An 18,008-nucleotide genomic window follows, 5' to 3' on the forward strand; every position below is an offset into this window, starting at 1 on the left:
AAAAAGTGAGTTGTGGTTTATTTAGTGCTGTTAATCATGACTTATTTTAGAAATTATGTTAAAAAGGAAACATTAACTTATTTTTCCAGTCTCGAAAAACACAGCATTGTATTTTATTTTAACTCCTCTACAGGCTGCTGTCAAGGTTTTAGATTCTTATTTTCAACTAACAAGTTAGTTTTTGTTTTCCTGCTGAAGTCGAACAACTTGATTTGTTGGTACAATATTTAAAATCATTCACTAATGCGTGTAAACAAAATTACTGACATTTTAAATGATACATTGCTCATTCATGATCTTTTTTACTCCAACACAAAATATTAACTCCCACACAGTGAGGTAATATTGATACTTTTCCTGCACACAGAAAAACAAACATAATCAATAACAACCTACTGAACATAAATATTAGCTTCATATCATTTTAGCTCATAGTTTGACCTATATACTATATTTTCTTAAATTGTATAATATTTAAAATAAACTTTAAACCATTTTCCAGAGGATAACAAAGTCTGACTCCACATACTGAAATACTCATCTGCTTTAATAATGTACGTCCGTACTGAGTTTTGTTTTCACTATTGGTCTCAACAATCCAGTGTCTGCGGGCGATACTGTTTACGTGTGTGATGTAATAACAGGGAACAGCTTTATTCTTGGACAGATTTGCAGAACAGGTTTGGTCTGACAGCTTTACACAGAATTAAGAGCAAATAAACATCAGTTCATGGTGGAGGAAATGTTGTATGGGATATGAATTCAGTATAAGACAAAACATTACACTTATTAAAGTATACATTTATGTTTGTGTTTTATTGAGTGAACAACAGATGTTAATTAAATGTCTTGGATGTGCCGTAGTTTTTTTTTTTTGTTTTTTTTTTTAAATAATGTTTAGAGGAAAATAACATTGTTCAGTGATGTATAAAACTGTAACTCTGAAAACTGAAATGATTACTCTTCTCACAGTGACTCACTCTCTGAAGTATTTCTACACTGCCTCTTCTCAAGTCCCAAACTTCCCAGAGTTTGTGGCTGTTGGGTTGGTTGATGAAGTTCAGATGGATTATTGTGACAGTAACACCAGGAGAGCAGAACCCAAACAGGACTGGATGAGCAGAGTCACAGAGGATGATCCTCAGTACTGGCAGAGGGAGACTGAGCACTTTCTTGGTGCCCAACAGATCTTCACAGCCAACATTGAAATCGCTCCTAAACCACAGGCTGTCATCACCAAACACAAGTGGGACAATGACAAAGTTAGGATAGCACAGTGGAAGCACTACCTCACTCAGCATTGTCCTGACTGGCTGAAGAAGTATGTGGACTATGGGAGGAGCTCTCTGCTGAGAAGAGGTAGAGTCACATGACCTGATGTAGTTTCATGAACATAGCAATCTTCATGTGTCTCCTCTGTTTCTAACCAACAGGAACATCACAGTGAATATGAGCCAACATATACAGACACACATTTTCTTTTTCTCTAATGTTCTCACCTCTCTTCATCTCTCTGCCTCCCTCTCTCTGAACTCTGTTTTCTGTCACTCTCTCCCACAGACTGATCACCACTCTCTCTTTCTCTCTGCCATCTTTCTTTTTGTCTTCATTTATCTTTCTATCTTTAATGTCTTTGTAACAACCACTGTCCTCCTCCCTTTCAAATCTCTCTCTCCTTCTCACCTCTCCTCATCTGTCTTATTATCTCCTCTGTCTCTCCCTTCTTTTCTCAGTTACACTTCACTGAGGTTTATTTGCACAGCATACATATATATAGTGCATGTGTTACTAATGCATTTGAAATACATTATATATTCGAGAAATTATAAAGTACAGTAGATAATGATAAAGAACCCATGAACTGTCTTCCTCTCTCTGTCTGCAGACCTTCCCTCAGTGTCTCTCCTCCAGAAGTCTCCCTCGTCTCCAGTCAGCTGCCACGCTACAGGTTTCTACCCAAACAGAGCCATGATGTTCTGGAGGAAAGATGGAGAGGAGCTTCGTGAGAACGTGGACCACGGAGAGATCCTCCCCAACCACGATGGATCCTTTCAGATGAGCAGTGACCTGAACGTTTCATCAGTCCCAGCTGAAGACTGGGAGAAGTACGAGTGTGTGTTCCAGCTCTCTGGTGTGAAGGAGGACATCGTCACCAAACTGGACAAAGCAGTGATCAGGACCAACAGAGGTAAGACTTCTATCTGAAGTGAAGGTGGGAAACACACATTTAGTTTACTGTGACAGTCCTGCAGTTCATTGATTTTAATGTGAATGGGACGTTTTGTTTCCTTCAATAGTTTTGGTGTCAGTTTCTTCCATCTAGTGTTTTTATATAATGTCAAGGCTCAGATGTGTGTTAAACCAATGCATGTGCCCACTTCTGGACCCTAATAATTCCTCTTAATTCATCTGTTCAGGTTGTGACTATTTTTTGTTGTTTTCCACTCAACAGAGAAACCCAGTGACCGTCCCCATCATTGCTGCAGTGGTTGTTCTTGCTCGTCCTCATCGCTGTGATCGGATACGTCATTTACAAAAACAGGAAAGGTGAGAGACTGAAACAGATTGATTTTCTCTTTATTTCAGTCTTTATTGTCATTATTTTGAGTTGAGACTATGAATTGATGCTTTTATTCAGACTGCAAAAGTGAAATTTAAGCCGCGTGAGGCTCATTATGACGAGAAGAGCCAAATTCATATTTTAGTGATATATTGATTATTTATTTGTGTTTGTATGCTGAAAATGAAAATAAAATGAAAGAGGTAGACATTAATTGATCACCTTGAGTGACTAGGTAAATAGGGACTAGGTGTTTGAAGATATTTGGACATTTTGAAAACTGCGTGAACTAAAATATTCGTCTTTGCTTTTTATTTCAGCTGAATGCTCTGAACCTCAGGACAACAACCCTGAGCTCTCTGTGAAACTGAATCCTGAAGGAAACAACCCTAGATGATAATCACAGCACCCTGCACACAGTGAGTTTCTTCATATGAGACATGAACTCATCACAGCTGTTGTTAAACAAACCTGCCTTAAACTAACCTTCTGTGATTGTTTCTTTATCCGCTGTTAAACTCCTGTGACACTTTGAAGCTTTGAAGAAAATCTTCCACTTTGAATTTTTCCCAACAAAAGGTGAAACTGTTTAATATGAAGTAAAGTGAGATTATCAAGAGAAGGACTCAGATGCTTCCAGAAACCTTCACATCAGCATGTCAGATACAGTGTGATATTAAAAACTCAAATATTAACCTTCAGTGAAGCAGTGACACCAATTTATTAAAATGGTGTTGAACCAAATTAAAACAAACAATTGTACTTCAGAGATAAATACACATTTTATAAAATGTTAAATGACTGAATCATGGGTTCTTTAGGGCTAAATGATGATGTCAGTATGTGGCTTTATGATTTATTTTGTTTTCTATTTATCCATTTCTTTTCTTTGTGTCTCTTGAGGTTTGTGGACACGTTGTGCACTGGAACAATGGTCGTCTATCTGTGTTACTGCTGGTGATGAAGCAGGATGAGCTGGACAGGAAATGGATGGATGGAGTTTTGTATCACTGTGGGAAATGATCCTGATTTGTATGTCATTGATTGGACAAATATTTCCATCTGGACACTATTACATCTCTAAAGACCACCCCTGTGTGTGTGCGCGCACACACACACACACACACACACACACAGGGGTGTCATGCAACCCCAAAATGTGAGGGGGAACAGTGGATTGGGTTTGTGCGCTATGCGCGCGCACAAATTTTTTGGGGGGATGCCCTCAAATCACTTATTTTGGGCCCCTGCTGCGCAACGCCTTGAGGTTGGATAGGGCCCAAACTCAAAGCCGACCCCCCCGTCCAGACACACACACACACACACACACACACACACACTTAACGCATCTACACCTTGCCATGTAAACTATTTTGTGTCAGGAGGAAAGGAGTTTTTCTCAAACAAAACCTAGCAGCTAGGAAAATATTGCAAACATAGCTAAGCTTATTGTATTGCAGAAAATATTTGGCTACACAACTTTAATACACACAAACGTGAACCCAGGCTGGTTCCCACTACTGACAGCAAAACGTAATGTGACGTAGATAACGATTGCCAATGTTATTGGCAACGGCGTGCCAAGGCAATAAAAAAGGACACAATCATACACACTCACCCATCTTGTTAGGAGGCCTAACGCTGAAACACAGATACACCAAAATAAATCCTGTCCCAAGTTTTTCTGATACTTCCATGGATACTCCCTAGGCTACTAGTAGCTGATTAGTCAGGCAACCGTTACAGTCCAGACATTATAGGCTAACGTTAACCCTTAGGTTAGATCGCAGTCATCGCCGGCGATACCGGGGGGTAAATCAAAAGGTCGTACTCTTTCGTGTCTATTTCCGGAACGTAAAATAACAGCGACGTAATTCTTTTTTAATGAAAGCAGGACACTTCAGCCTTTACATCGATCCCATCGGTGTGTTTATAGCTTACCCGGAAGCCTAGATGTCAAGCCGGTGAGATCGGCTGTCCAATGGGAGACCCGGGTGGCTAAAATCTAATGGGAAAGCTGTGAGCGGTCACATGATCGGCCAAAGATCGTTTATTATCAAGATGGTTGCTCTGTTGCTGTGTGTGATCACTACTAACAGAAAATCTCCCCTAAATCCTAATAAATAATGCGCAAATTACCATTCATGCATTTTATGCAAGTTACGGCCACTAAATGGGCCTGAGATGAAGGAGATTATTTAGCATACATTTCACTCAATATGACCACTGATCATAGCTAGATGGTAAAATAAAAAAAAAAAATCATCCCTCAAATCTGAAGGGGCACGTGCCCCCTCGGTTTCTATTGACATGACGCGTCTGCACACACACACACACACACACACACACACACACGCGTATTTTCCAGTTGTGTAAATAGTTTATTTCTTTAAAACAGATTTAAAGATGATATTTTGATTCCAATGAGTTTAAAGCAAATAATTTATGTCTTTGAGTGTTTTTCTTCATTAATCAGGGGTATGCTGTTGGTTTTTGTTTTATAATATATATGTTTTGATCCGTCATTATTTTAGCTGAGATCCTTAAAGTGCTCTGGGATGTTTTAAGCTTCTCTGCACACTGATGGAAATCTTTTTGTAAATATTTCCTGCTAATATTTGGGGACAAAAGACATTTTCTGTCTTATAAATAAAGAAATTGAATGGCAATGCTCCAAATTATTTCTTGTGTTTTTTTGTACTTAAGTTTTGCTTTTCAATAAAGTGCCAAAGATTCCCAAATTTCTGTCTTTTTGTGACTGTGATAATTTGTTATATTTAAAATGTTCATTAATCTTGAAAAGACAGTATCTTATTTGCACAACATCATTTTTTTGTGTTAGTAAACCTTTTAGAATAACAGCACAAGGGAATAATAGTAATAATCTATGGGGTGCCGTTTGTAAAGTGTCTCACGCTGAAAATAACATCAACATTTTGCCACATTTAGCTTCAAACAATGTTTAAAAAAGTATTGTGATTTTTTTAACGTCACCTTTTACCACATTTACAGCAATATTTGTTAACTTAGAAATATATTAAATAGTTAAATCTAAATATTAAATGTGGCACCTAAATGTTAAATGTTAAATCTAAATATTAAATCTAAATCTAAATGCTAAATCTAAATCTAAATCTAAATATTAAATCTAAATCTAAATGCTAAATCTAAATCTAAATATTAAATCTAAATCTAAATCTAAATGTTAAATGCTAAATATAAATCTAAATATAAATGTTAAATCTAAATATTAAATCTAAATCTAAATCTAATGTTAAATCTAAATGTTCTGGGTGAAACTAAATATTTAGCTAATATGCAAATTCACACTGCCGGTCACCGGAAGTACCAAAATAAAAGCTCGAGATGGTCAGACTGTTTATAGAAATAAATAGAAATAACAAGAAACGTGTTTGGAGAAATTTTATTTGATGTGTACTTTGAGTTGTTAGTGTCCCTTCTGAGGGAATCACCTTGTTGTTTACAAATACTTCCGGGTAGAAAACCAGCGGAGTTTAGCAACATATATATATATGCACATCTCACGTTTTTCACGTCACTGTATCACCGTTTAGACTAATCTGGTGTTTGTAAAGCCTATAAACACTATGACTGAACAAACATTACTATCACGGTCTGAAATTAATAACATGGTTATCGTAGATTAGCGGGGCTAACTGTTAGCTGTTAGCCGCGTTAGCGGTGTCTGTAATGACTCACTAACTCTAAACGGTCCGTTAAGAAAATATTTTTTCCAGCGGATGTCTTAGTTACAACATGATTGAGCTAACTGGAGTAGTTTAATGTCGTATCCGACAATGGGAGACATTTAACAGATGACGTCCTGATAGCTTTGCTGCTGCTGCGGCCACTGGTGCTTTCTAGACATCGTGATTTCCCAAAACTGAATAAATACCACACATCGCAACACAAAACTGCTTTGCTAGCTCAATCATGTTGTAACTAAGACATCCGCTGGAAAAAAATATTTTTTTCACGGACCGTTTAAGAGTTAATGAGTCATTACAGACACTGCTAACGGGGCTAAGAACTGACGGTTGTTAGCTTAGCTTAGGTTGTTAATCCCTCCGAAGGGACACTAACAACTCAAAGTACACGTCAAATAAAATTTCTCCAAACACGTTTCTTGTTATTTTAGGTAGTTATTATCACGCTAATGTATGTTCAAGTGTCCATTTCCCCCGATAAGTTGGTTTTAATTCGTTATTTGATTCTATAAACAGTCTGACCATCTCGAGCTTTTATTTTGGTACTTCCGGTGACCGGCAGTGTGAATTTGCATATTAGCTAAATATTCATTCATTCATCTTCTAACCGCTTCATCCTCTTGAGGGTCGCGGGGGGGCTGGAGCCTATCCCAGCTGACATCGGGCGAGAGGCAGGGTACACCCTGGACAGGTCGTCAGACTATCGCAGGGCTGACACATAGAGACAAACAACCATTCACGCTCACATTCACACCTACGGACAATTTAGAGTTACCAATTAACCTAGTCCCCAATCTGTATGTCTTTGGACTGTGGGAGGAAGCCGGGGGGCACGGGGAGAACATGCAAACTCCGCACAGAAGGGCTCCCACGCCCGGGATCGAACCGGCAACCCGCTTGCTGTGAGGCGAGAGTGCTAACCACCACACCACCGTGCCACCCGCTAAATATTTAGTTTCACCCAAAACATTTAGATTTAACATTTAGATTTAGATTTAGATTTAATATTTAGATTTAACATTTATATTTATATTTAGTATTTAGATTTAACATTTAGATTTAGATTTAATATTTAGATTTAGATTTAGCATTTAGATTTAGATTTAATATTTAGATTTAGATTTAATATTTAGATTTAACATTTAACATTTAGGTGCCACATTTAATATTTAGATTTAACTATTTAATATATTTCTAAGTTAACAAATATTGCTGTAAATGTGGTAAAAGGTGATGTTAAAAAAATCACAATACTTTTTTAAACATTGTTTGAAGCTAAATGTGGCAAAATGTTGATGTTATTTTCAGCGTGAGACACTTTACAAACGGCACCCCATAATAATCTAACTGTGGGATGTTTCCATTAATAACTTTCTTAGCATTCAAAAAAGAAACTATAACCATAGACGGATTATCATGACCATGGGCCCTGGACACAAACTCGTCACAGGCCCCTGCTTACACACGCAAACAGTGCGCGCGCAAAGGCGCTCTTCCCATTACGCACAAACCAACACCAGGCAACACACAACCACACAAAATTACTGTCATTTTAGGTCTGTTTTGTTTGGCAACTGCCATGTACAGGACAATATACATATTTTGAGGGGAGGGACAGCAAGCTCAAATAGCCAGCCAGCCCTTGCAGTATTATGGAGTAAAACACACCTTAATTAAAATATAAGCACCTAAAAAAATCGTCAAAGTAATAAAGGCAACATGAATGAACATCAGTAAAGAGCCACAGCTACGACCACACAAAACCACAGTGTAACAAATGTACTCACCTAAACCACCGGCTTTTTTCTGGCCTTCTTCAAGGAAAAGTCCTTGATCATGGGTCATCAAAGTCCAACTCTCGGACCAGTTCGGCCTCTATGGCCATGAGTGACAAACTGTTAAGGCGTCTCTGGGTCATTTTTGTCCGAAGTTCATTTTTTATCCTGGCCATTTGAGAAAATGACCGTTCTCCCTCGCAGTTTGTGACAGGAAGCGTCAGGTCTTACGGCAATGTACACATTAGGAAATGTTGACTGTAATCCACAATCAAGTATTGTTTTAAGACATTTCGATGGAGGCACATTCTGTCCGTCTGATCTGATGAAAGATCTGAAGTGAATCAGTTCATTTCCAAGATTGCTGTCCAAGTCAGCGGGATAGGCGGAGGCCAGTGTGTTCGCTTTGTCAATTAACTCACGGTCAGATGTGTTCTCCGGCATGAAAAGAACACCAAACAGATCACACAGGTGCTTGTATGCATCAATTCTGTGGCTGAGACAGCTGACTAACTTATCGATAGCCACACTGAATGTTTCTATTTGGAATTTGCTTTTCCCATCAAATACCGCATCTTTTCTGCGCTGTCATCCTCAAATCGTTTGCGCTTTCTGGTGCGCTGAAGGTCATATTTGTACGTCTGGCACACGCCTGGCACAGCTAAGGCTTCCTTTTCAAAGTCTGTGAAAAGATCTCTCTGTGCTGATACAAACTCACGCAGAGATCTGAGAAGGCGCACAGCTGTCATGAGCTCTATGTCCGCTTTTGGAGCTGTAAACTTGTCAGTTGGAAACGAGTCAGAATGGTATTCCAGAAATTAGCCATGAATGCAGTTTCCAGTTTATTTAATTTTACTGCGAGTGTGCTGGCCTCACTTCTGGTGTCTCTTTTCTCAGTTTCATCTTCAGCTATGCTCTCTAATGCCTCCCTTATTTTAACGTAGTTTTGCCAAAGAGCTTTAGTCGAGTCAGCTCGGCAGCTCCACCGAGTGTTAGACAGTGATTTTAAAGTTAAGTCTATATCAGAGTTCCGAAAAACTCGCTCCCACCTGTGAGTGGAGGCAGCGCAGAATGTGTACAAGGATTGCAGTAAATCAAAATACTGTCCCACTTCTAGACTGCTTGCCTCTATGCCGCGTTTACACCCACTAAATTTAAAGAATGGGCAGCACAAGGCACATAGTGGATTAATGGGTTTCTTTGCTTCAAATGTGCCTGTAGTCCATTGTACCGCCCGACATGTTGCTGGCATTATCAAATGATTGGCCTCTACAATTAGATAAGTCCAGCCCAAGATTCTCCACCATGGCAATTACACAATCTGCCAGACTTTGGCCTGTATGGCTCTGAATTGGCTCAAATGCCAGGAAACGCTCCACTATGTTTCGCTTGCTAAGAAATCTGCAGATAAATGTTAACTGATCACCATGAGAGAGGTCGGGAGTGGAATCTACACTGACAGAGAAATATTTTGCATCACGGAGCTCTTCTGCAATTACCTGCCTGGTTTTTTCTCCCATCATGTCAATGAACTCCTCACATATTGTTGACGACAGATATGAGACGCTCCCTCTGCCCTTCTGGCCATATGTTTTAATATGCTCTGCCAGAAATGGGTCAAATTGGGATATTAACTCTAATATCCCCAAATAGTTGCCGTTATGTGGCGATCCAAGGAGCTCGTCATTCCCTCTGAATGCCAGTCCTCTTTCTCCTAAAAACTTGATCACTGCCACTACACGTCGCAAAACACCCCTCCAATATTCCCTCGCATCCGAAGTTTGCTTTCTCAGGGCTGAGTCGATTGCGCCAGTTCCACTCATCCTCTGCATCAGTGTCAGCATGTTGGACATATGGACTGGGCTCCTCTCATGTTCTGAAATGCGATGTGGATGTTTCCAGTCACAAAAACCATCCACAAATGCATTCTTTGTCACCCCGAAAAGTTTGCAGGCAAAGCAAAACACATGTCCAGTTGATGGTGAATACACCACCCATTCTCGTGGTGCTAGTTGTCCATTAGGCAGTCGACTGCACATCATGTCATTGGTTAATGAACGAACCCGACCACCTAGACCGCAGTCTCTTGTCGATGCAGGGTATTTTGCTCTTCTGTTCTGAAATGAAGAGGGCCCTCTTTCAATGAGAACACTCTTTACTTTGTCACTGGATATATTTCCCCACAGCGCAGGATCAGTAACAGTTTCACACCAGGAGTCTTCATCATCATCCCTCTGCTGTACGGCGCTCTCAGGTTCGTTCCCGGCCGCCAACATCTCATCCTCCGCTGGCGATGTGAGAGGACTTAGCTCAGGCTGACCTGGCTCGGCCGCCCGGCTGCTGCCCGCCGTAGTACTGCAAGCATTGTCCGCTACGGTGTCCGTAGGAGGCAGCGCCGCTCCACCACTACTAAACATCTCCGGTGAACTTGAGCTAGCAGTGTTAGCATCCTGCAGGTCATCCCGGTGACTTGTAGTATTGGCACCGCTGCTATGAGCACCATAATCTTGCCCCACTTTTCTGGTGAAAAATGTTGAGATGGATGGAATTTGCTGCACCAAAGCGGCATCTTTGGCTTCTTTTTCTTTCCTTTGTTTTCGTTTAGCTGATCCACTGTGCGCCCGCTTCTCCATTTTGAAAACGCACTGTACGTTTGACCCCCAGCGTACATACGTATGTACGTACGTCATTGTGTCATCAAACATTACTGATTTAATCTTATAATTTCTAAAACATTCAAATGATTTTATCATCATACTACATTTTCAAAACCACATTCATTCCAATATTTTTTTAAATTGTACAAAAAAAAAAAAAAAACAACTCTGAAGGCCAAGGGCCCCTATTGGCTCTGGGGCCCTGGGCACACGCCCACTTTGCCCATGCGGTAATCCGTCTATGACTATAACCACTGTAGAAGTTCTCAAGTACACGAGCACAATGTCTGACTTTGTATTTCATTCTGACAATGACCATAATTTAATTGGTAAATCTCCAGATTTGAGCGGAAATCCCTGGGTTGCAAATTTAAAAAATAATCCAGGGAAAAGGCTCTTGAGAAAGATAAGCGAGAGAAAACATCAGTTGGAGATCAAGACATTAAACAAATAGTGAAATAATGACAACATGATTTTACTTGATGAGAAAATAGATGTGAAAATAATTATTGTAGGAGACATATAGGTTGAGGATGAGGAGCACGGTGTGCTTGAGTGTATGTGTGTGTGTGTGTGTGTGTGTGTGTGTGTTGCAGAGGTGGTGGTTCACGTGGGAGTAGGCGTGGTCACGTGCGGAAGTGTGTGTGTGTAAAGGTGCGCACTTACCTGTGATACAGATGAGAGAGTCAGGGTTGGGTAGCGTAATTTTTGTTGACCGCTACCCATTCATTCATTCATTCATTACTTTTTTATCTGTTTAATCCGCTGGTTTTCATTTGTCCATTCATCCATCTTTGCCACGCTGTGACAGCTCTGCGCCGTTTCTCCATAATAAATGCGCCAAAAGCATCTTTGGATCTCAGCGTATCTGTCATCATAGCGTCCTAGCGCGTCACAAAACTGCGAATCTGAAGACCCAACCTCACACTCTCAGCGGCTAAAAGGTCTGTTTTGGAAGCCGCAATATTTTGTCAACAAAAAAGGCGTTTAATGAAGATCATCAAGTCGCGCCAAAGAACCAAGCCATCACACAACGATTAGCCTGAGAACAAAGGAGTCACAGCTAAGTGCCACACCACGCCATCCATTCACCTGGGAACAGGTAGGCCTGAACCTGTGTTTGTGGATTAAGGAATCTGCTTCGATTGGAATGCAGTGTGTCAAATGAGGACAATGTATTAAATGGATGTTACGCTGGTTGCATTTGCGCATTGATGGTGGCGAAACCTCTCCGTGCTTTATTTGATTGTGATGTCGGGACCTTGTGGCATAAATACGTGGCGGCTGATGTTGTCTAAAGGCCTATTGCTTGTTGGAATGCTCGGATCGAATCTGCTTGGATCGAATGATTTAAATGCAATGTCTATGGATGGATTTTGAATGCGCTCTCGATGAACTGTGATTGCGTTGCGTTGCGTTGCAAAATTCATACAAAATTCAATCCAACGTAAATGAGTCAAGTAAACGCTGTCGCTGAATGTTCAAACATGGAAAATGAAAAAAGGGAAATTAAACTGACGGCCAAAGCTTGTTAAAATCGAACGGCTCCAGCATGAGCGCAAAAGTGCCGTTAATAAAATCAAAGCGCTTATTCCGCAAATAAAAGCGCACATGAAATCAAAAGAAAATGTAACTGAAATTCCCTCACAACTGAACAACTTGAATGCGCTGTCTAAAAAGGCCACCGACCTGCACAATGAATTCCTGCCACTACTTCCTGATGATGAAGATAAAAAACAAAATGAGTGGTTTTCCAGCATTATGGACTACAGTGATGCATTCAGAGAACAAGTGAAAAAATGGATACAGGAAAGTCTGCATGAAAACTCAAATGAATCACCATTTCAGACAAATACTGATCAACCACCAAAGGCTTTTCTTGTCGAAAAAAGCAAGGATTTGTCTGCTGCAGACCCTCCAGTACCTGTTTCCACCGTACAAGATCCTCAGGATGAACTTCGGCCCTGCGACAGCATCTCAAATGCAACAAAGAGATCCCGCTCACATCATTCCTCATCATCAGCTTCACACTCATCTGCAGCAAAACAAAAGGCATTAAAGGAAAAACATGCATTGGATGAAGAGGAGTTAAAGCTACGCAAAAAGAAGAGAACAGCTTTTACTGGAGAATGAAATCGCTGAGGAAATGGCAAAACTAAGTGTTATAAAATCACAAAGCAGTGTTGGCAGTAAATTGAAGTCAAAGGTTTCAGATGGGATGAACGCATACTATGAAAAGACACGCTCAAAACAACAATTTAATGTCAATGCCACTGAATTTGTACCATCACTGCCAGTTAAACTAAAACCCAATGCAATTGAAAACACACAGACAGCTGTGAAGCCTAAAGCCATTCACTTACCTGACATAAAACATCTCCCAGGTCCTCCTTACATGCTCCAACGTTATCTAATGGCTCCTGAAGATCCTGTGATCAATGTTACACAAACTGACGCCTCACAAAATGACAGTGTGCTGGGCATAATGAGAAAACAAAATGAAATTACAACACTCCTAATTCAGCAACAATGCCTCTCAGCACTCCCAAAAAGGGAAATTCTCATTTTCGATGGTAACCCACTCAAATACCATTCGTTTATTAAAGCCTTTGAAAATGGAGTTGAGAGAAACACCAATAACAATTGCGACAGACTCTACTTCCTTGAACAGTACACCAAAGGGCATGCAAAAGAGCTGGTGAGGAGTTGTCAGCACTTTCAGTCGGACAGAGGATATGTGAAGGCAAAGGCTCTATTGAAAGAGCACTATGGAAATGAGCAAAAGGTGGCAGCAGCATACATGGAGAGAGCCTTGTCATGGCCCACTCTTAAAACAGAGGATGTGAGAGCCCTCCAGGAGTACAGCCTCTTTCTGCGTGGATGCTGCAATGCTATGGAGGATGTGCAGTATTTAAATGATCTGGACACGCCCATAAACATGTTGGAAATCATCAAACAACTGCCCTACAAACTCCGAGACTGCTGGAGGTGCCACGCGTGTGACCTGCAGGAAAGGTACAACAGAAGAGTAAGGTTTATGGACATTGCCAACTTTGTAGAAAAACAGGTGAAAATCTTGACAGACCCTGTGTTTGGAAACATCCAGGACATTGCTACATCAACCAAACAAATGAAACACAAACCTCACCCTCGCTCCAGCATCAGAGGAACCAGCTTCGCTACCACAGTGAATCGTGTGGAGAGAACAGCCCAACGTGTGAACAAAGCCAAGGACATAAAACCACCAGCCAAGAAGATCTGTCCCTGCTGCACTGGAGGACACACATTGGATGTGTGTGCACGGTTGGAAAAAATGGCACACAAGGAGAAAATTGACTTCCTGAAGGAAAAAGGTGTTTGTTTTCGCTGTCTGTGTATAGGACACATCAGCAAAAATTGCCAAAGGAAGATTTCCTGCTCGAAGTGTGGCCAAAAACACCCGACTGTGCTCCATAAGGACAGTGTGGCGACTGCACCACCGGCTGAGAGAAGCGTCCAGGTTACAGCGGACAGCACCTTGGTTTCCAGTGGGCTTACAGGGGCTGGTGAGATGGATTGCAAGCTTCCTATAGTGCCGGTCCAAGTAAAGGCGAAGAAGGGCAATAAAATCATTCACCCATATGCCTTTTTGGACCAGGGAAGTACTGCAGTCTTTTGTTCTGAGAGTCTGATGCAGAAGCTCAATTTATCCGGGAAGAGAGCCAACATTCTTCTCAGGACCATGGGGCAGGAGAAGGTGGTCAGTAGTTGCATCGTGCCAGAGCTGGAGGTGGCGGCACTTGAAGATGACGTCTTCATTGAGTTGCCAAAGGCATACACTCAGTTGTCAATGCCAGTCCACAAAGCAAACATACCCACAAATAAGGATCTGACAAGGTGGCCATATTTAAAACACATCTCCTTACCACAGATTGAGGCTGGAATTGAATTGATGATTGGAACAAATGTCCCACGAGCCATGGAACCGCTGGAAGTCATCCGCAGTGAGCATAATGGACCCTACGCTGTAAGGACGGTGCTGGGCTGGACGGTAAATGGACCACTAACAGGAAATGGTGGAGAGGCCAATTACTGTGAGCAGCCAGTAACTGTGAACCGTGTGTCCATTGTAAATTTGGATGAACTGTGGCAACAGCAATTTAAGATGGACTTTCCAGAATCTGCTGTGCCTTTGAAAAACTCAAACATCAGCATGCCAAATAACAGGAAAGTAGTGGAACAGCGTCTATACCATCTGAAGAGGAGGCTCCAGAGGGATCCAGTGTTTTACAGGGAGTATAACGCTTTTATTAATGATCTCCTTGGTAAAGGCTATGCTGAAAGAGTTCCTGATGCAGAGCTGGAAAGAAGTGATGGCAGGGTTTGGTACATACCGCACCATGGTGTCCACCACCCGACAAAAGGAAAACTCCGAGTTGTGTTTGATTGCGGTGCCAGTTACAAGGGACAATCTCTGAGTGAAGAGCTGTTGCAAGGTCCCGATCTAACCAGCTCGCTAACTGGAGTTGTGACCAGGTTCAGGAGGGAACCTGTGGTCATCATGGCCGACATAGAAGCTATGTTTCACCAAGTGCGACTGCCCCCAGATGACGCCGACCTGCTGCGATTCCTCTGGTGGCCCCAAGGAGACCTGAGCCGAGCACCATGTGAATATAGAATGAAGGTACACCTTTTTGGAGCTACATCCTCCCCTAGCTGTGCCAACTTCGCCCTCAGGAAATGTGTAGAGGATTTTGGACATGAGCACAAGGAGGAGACGGTGGACAAGCTGCAGCACTGCTTTTATGTGGATGACTGTTTGGTGTCAGTTGCAACAGAGGAGGAAGCACTGACCCTCTGTCATGAGCTCATGTCTCTGTGTGCTAAAGGGGGATTCTGTTTGACCAAGTGGCAAAGTAACAGATCTGAAGTGCTCGAGGCCATCCAAGAGCCCCACAGAGCTAAAGGCATGAGGCAGTTGGACCTGGAGCGGGAGTTTGTGCCCATTGAAAGAGTGCTGGGTGTGGAGTGGTGTATCAAGTCAGACAACTTTAAATTTAAAATTGTATGGAAGGATAGGCCACTCAACCGCAGAGGCATCCTTTCTACTGTAAGCTCTATTTACGACCCTCTGGGTATGTTAAGTCCCCTTGTTCTGACAGCAAAAAAGATCTTGCGGGATTTGTGCAGAAGAGGAGTTGGTTGGGATGACCCCATACCAGAGATGGTCTCCAAAGAGTGGCTTAAGTGGATGCAAGGGCTCCACCTGCTGGACAACTTTGAGCTACCCAGATGTCTAAAACCTCTGGAGTTTGGAGATGTTATTACTGCACGACTACACCACTTTGGCGATGCTTGTGAGGAAGGCTATGGTACAGTCACTTACCTGCTGTTACAGAATGAGCACCTCCAAATGCACAGTGCTTTCATTATGGGAAAAGCTCGTGTCGCCCCACTGAAGACAGTTACAATTCCAAGAATGGAACTGATTGCTGCAACAATGGCCAGCCGCATGGATTTGCTGTGGAAGAAAGAGCTTCACATGAGTCTTCAGGAATCTGTGTTTTGGACTGATAGTGCTTTTGTGCTGAAATACATTAACAACGAAAGCTCCAGATTCAAGGTGTTTGTTGCCAATCGTGTTTCAGAGATACTGAAATCATCTCTCCCCGCTCAGTGGAGGTACGTGGATACAGCTTCAAATCCAGCAGACGCAGCATCCAGAGGGGTCAAAGTGGAAGCATTTCTGAATGACAGACTCTGGTTAACAGGACCTCAGTTTCTTTGCCAACCGGAAACAGAATAGCCTGTGAACCCTGAGCCTGTGAGCCATCTCTCCCAGGACGATCCAGAGGTGAAGAAAAGTGCCGTTGTCAATGCTGTACAAACTGGAGAGGATCCCACTACTCACCTGATCCATCATTATTCCTCGTGGATCCGATTAAAGAAAGCTGTGGCATGGTGGCTGAAATACAAGGAATGGCTGGGGTCCCTCAACAGGAAGAAAAAAAGACTAACAGCCAATCAGAGTGAAGAGAGCATGCAACAACAGAGAATGATGGAGCAGGAAAGGTGCACATTTAAAAGCACAGCTGTCCTGGGAGTTCTTACAGTGGAGGACATTGACAAGGCTGAGCTGGCCATAATTCAGTTTTGCCAGAGGAGAAAGTTTTCAGAGGAGCTCTCGTGTCTGGAAAAGGGACAAAGTGTCAAGAAAAGTAGTCACCTGTACAAGTTGTGTCCAAGGCTGGAGGATGGAGTCTTGCGTGTGGGAGGACGGCTCAGTAAAGCAGCACTGCCTTTGGAGTCTAAGCATCCTATCATTCTGTCAAAAGACCTTCATATTTCTACCCTGCTGCTGAGAAATATACATCAAAAGGTTGGACACAGCGGCCGCAACCACATGTTGTCCGAGCTCAGGGAGAAATACTGGATGACAGGAGTAAGCACTGCCATTAGGAGAGTTCTGTCTAAGTGCACCATTTGCAGAAGACTTAACGGCACTCCAATTTACCAGCAGATGGCAGACCTGCCCACTGAACGACTCAAGCCTGATGAACCTCCATTCACCTATGTGGGAGTTGACTATTTTGGACCCTTGGAAGTGAGGAGCAGGAGGAGTACAGTGAAAAGGTATGGTGTCATATTTACCTGTCTTCTATTGAGAGCTATTCATATCGAGGTGGCACCTTCTCTTGATACTGACTCCTTCATAAATGCACTGCAGCGTTTTGTATCCAGAAGAGGACAGGTCCGCGAGCTGCGCTCTGACAATGGGACGAATTTTGTGGGAGCAGAACGTGAGCTAAAAACAGCAATTGCGCAGTGGAACCAGGCACAGGTGCATGATGTGTTACTCCAAAAGGGCATCAAGTGGACGTTCAATCCCCCTGCTGGATCACATCATGGAGGAGCGTGGGAAAGGCTGATCAGATCGGTGAGGAAAGTCCTGAACTCCACCCTCAAGGTACAACGCTTGGATGAGGAGGGACTCCACACAGTTCTCTGTGAAGTGGAAGCCATTATTAACAGCAGGTCCATCACCAAGGCCTCCACGGATCCTAACGACCTGGAAGCACTGACACCGAACCATCTGTTACTGCTTAAAAACCAGCCTTCATTACCACCTGGAGAGTTCCAAGCAGCAGACCTATACGCACGGAGAAGATGGAGACAAGTTCAGTACATATCTGATCTTTTCTGGAAACGCTGGACGAAGGAGTACCTGCCTCTGTTACAGGAACGACAGAGATGGACTGGGGTCCAGAGAAACCTTGTCGCAGGAGATCTAGTTTTGCTTATGGACAGT

At 42.3% G+C, this 18,008-nt stretch overlaps 2 protein-coding genes across 10 annotated transcripts in view; one reads left to right on the forward strand and one right to left on the reverse strand.

Moving 5' to 3' along the window:
* The window catches only part of LOC125901655 (acyl-coenzyme A thioesterase 5-like), a 242,728-nt gene that overhangs the window by 197,911 nt on the left and 26,809 nt on the right, over positions 1 to 18,008 (reverse strand). The gene's annotated exons all lie outside the window — the stretch shown is intronic.
* LOC125901656 (H-2 class I histocompatibility antigen, Q9 alpha chain-like) overlaps positions 1 to 18,008 on the forward strand; it is a 238,290-nt gene that overhangs the window by 187,187 nt on the left and 33,095 nt on the right. For 4 of the 8 annotated variants that reach the window (XM_049597438.1, XM_049597435.1, XM_049597437.1 and 1 more), the window contains 2 exons: positions 2,881 to 2,979; positions 3,464 to 5,301. The exons of 2 other annotated variants lie outside the window; for them this stretch is intronic. In XM_049597438.1, coding sequence (XP_049453395.1) covers positions 2,881 to 2,957 — 77 coding nt within the window. In that variant the 3' untranslated portion in view covers positions 2,958 to 2,979; positions 3,464 to 5,301. Of the gene's footprint in view, positions 1 to 1,226; positions 1,360 to 1,885; positions 2,221 to 2,880; positions 2,980 to 3,463; positions 5,302 to 18,008 lie in introns of those variants that run through there. 2 more of the 8 variants (XM_049597445.1, XM_049597430.1) reach the window with 2 other exon arrangements.

This window comes from Epinephelus fuscoguttatus, linkage group LG15 (genome assembly GCF_011397635.1).
Source record: "Epinephelus fuscoguttatus linkage group LG15, E.fuscoguttatus.final_Chr_v1".
Taxonomy (NCBI): Eukaryota; Metazoa; Chordata; class Actinopteri; order Perciformes; family Serranidae; genus Epinephelus; species Epinephelus fuscoguttatus.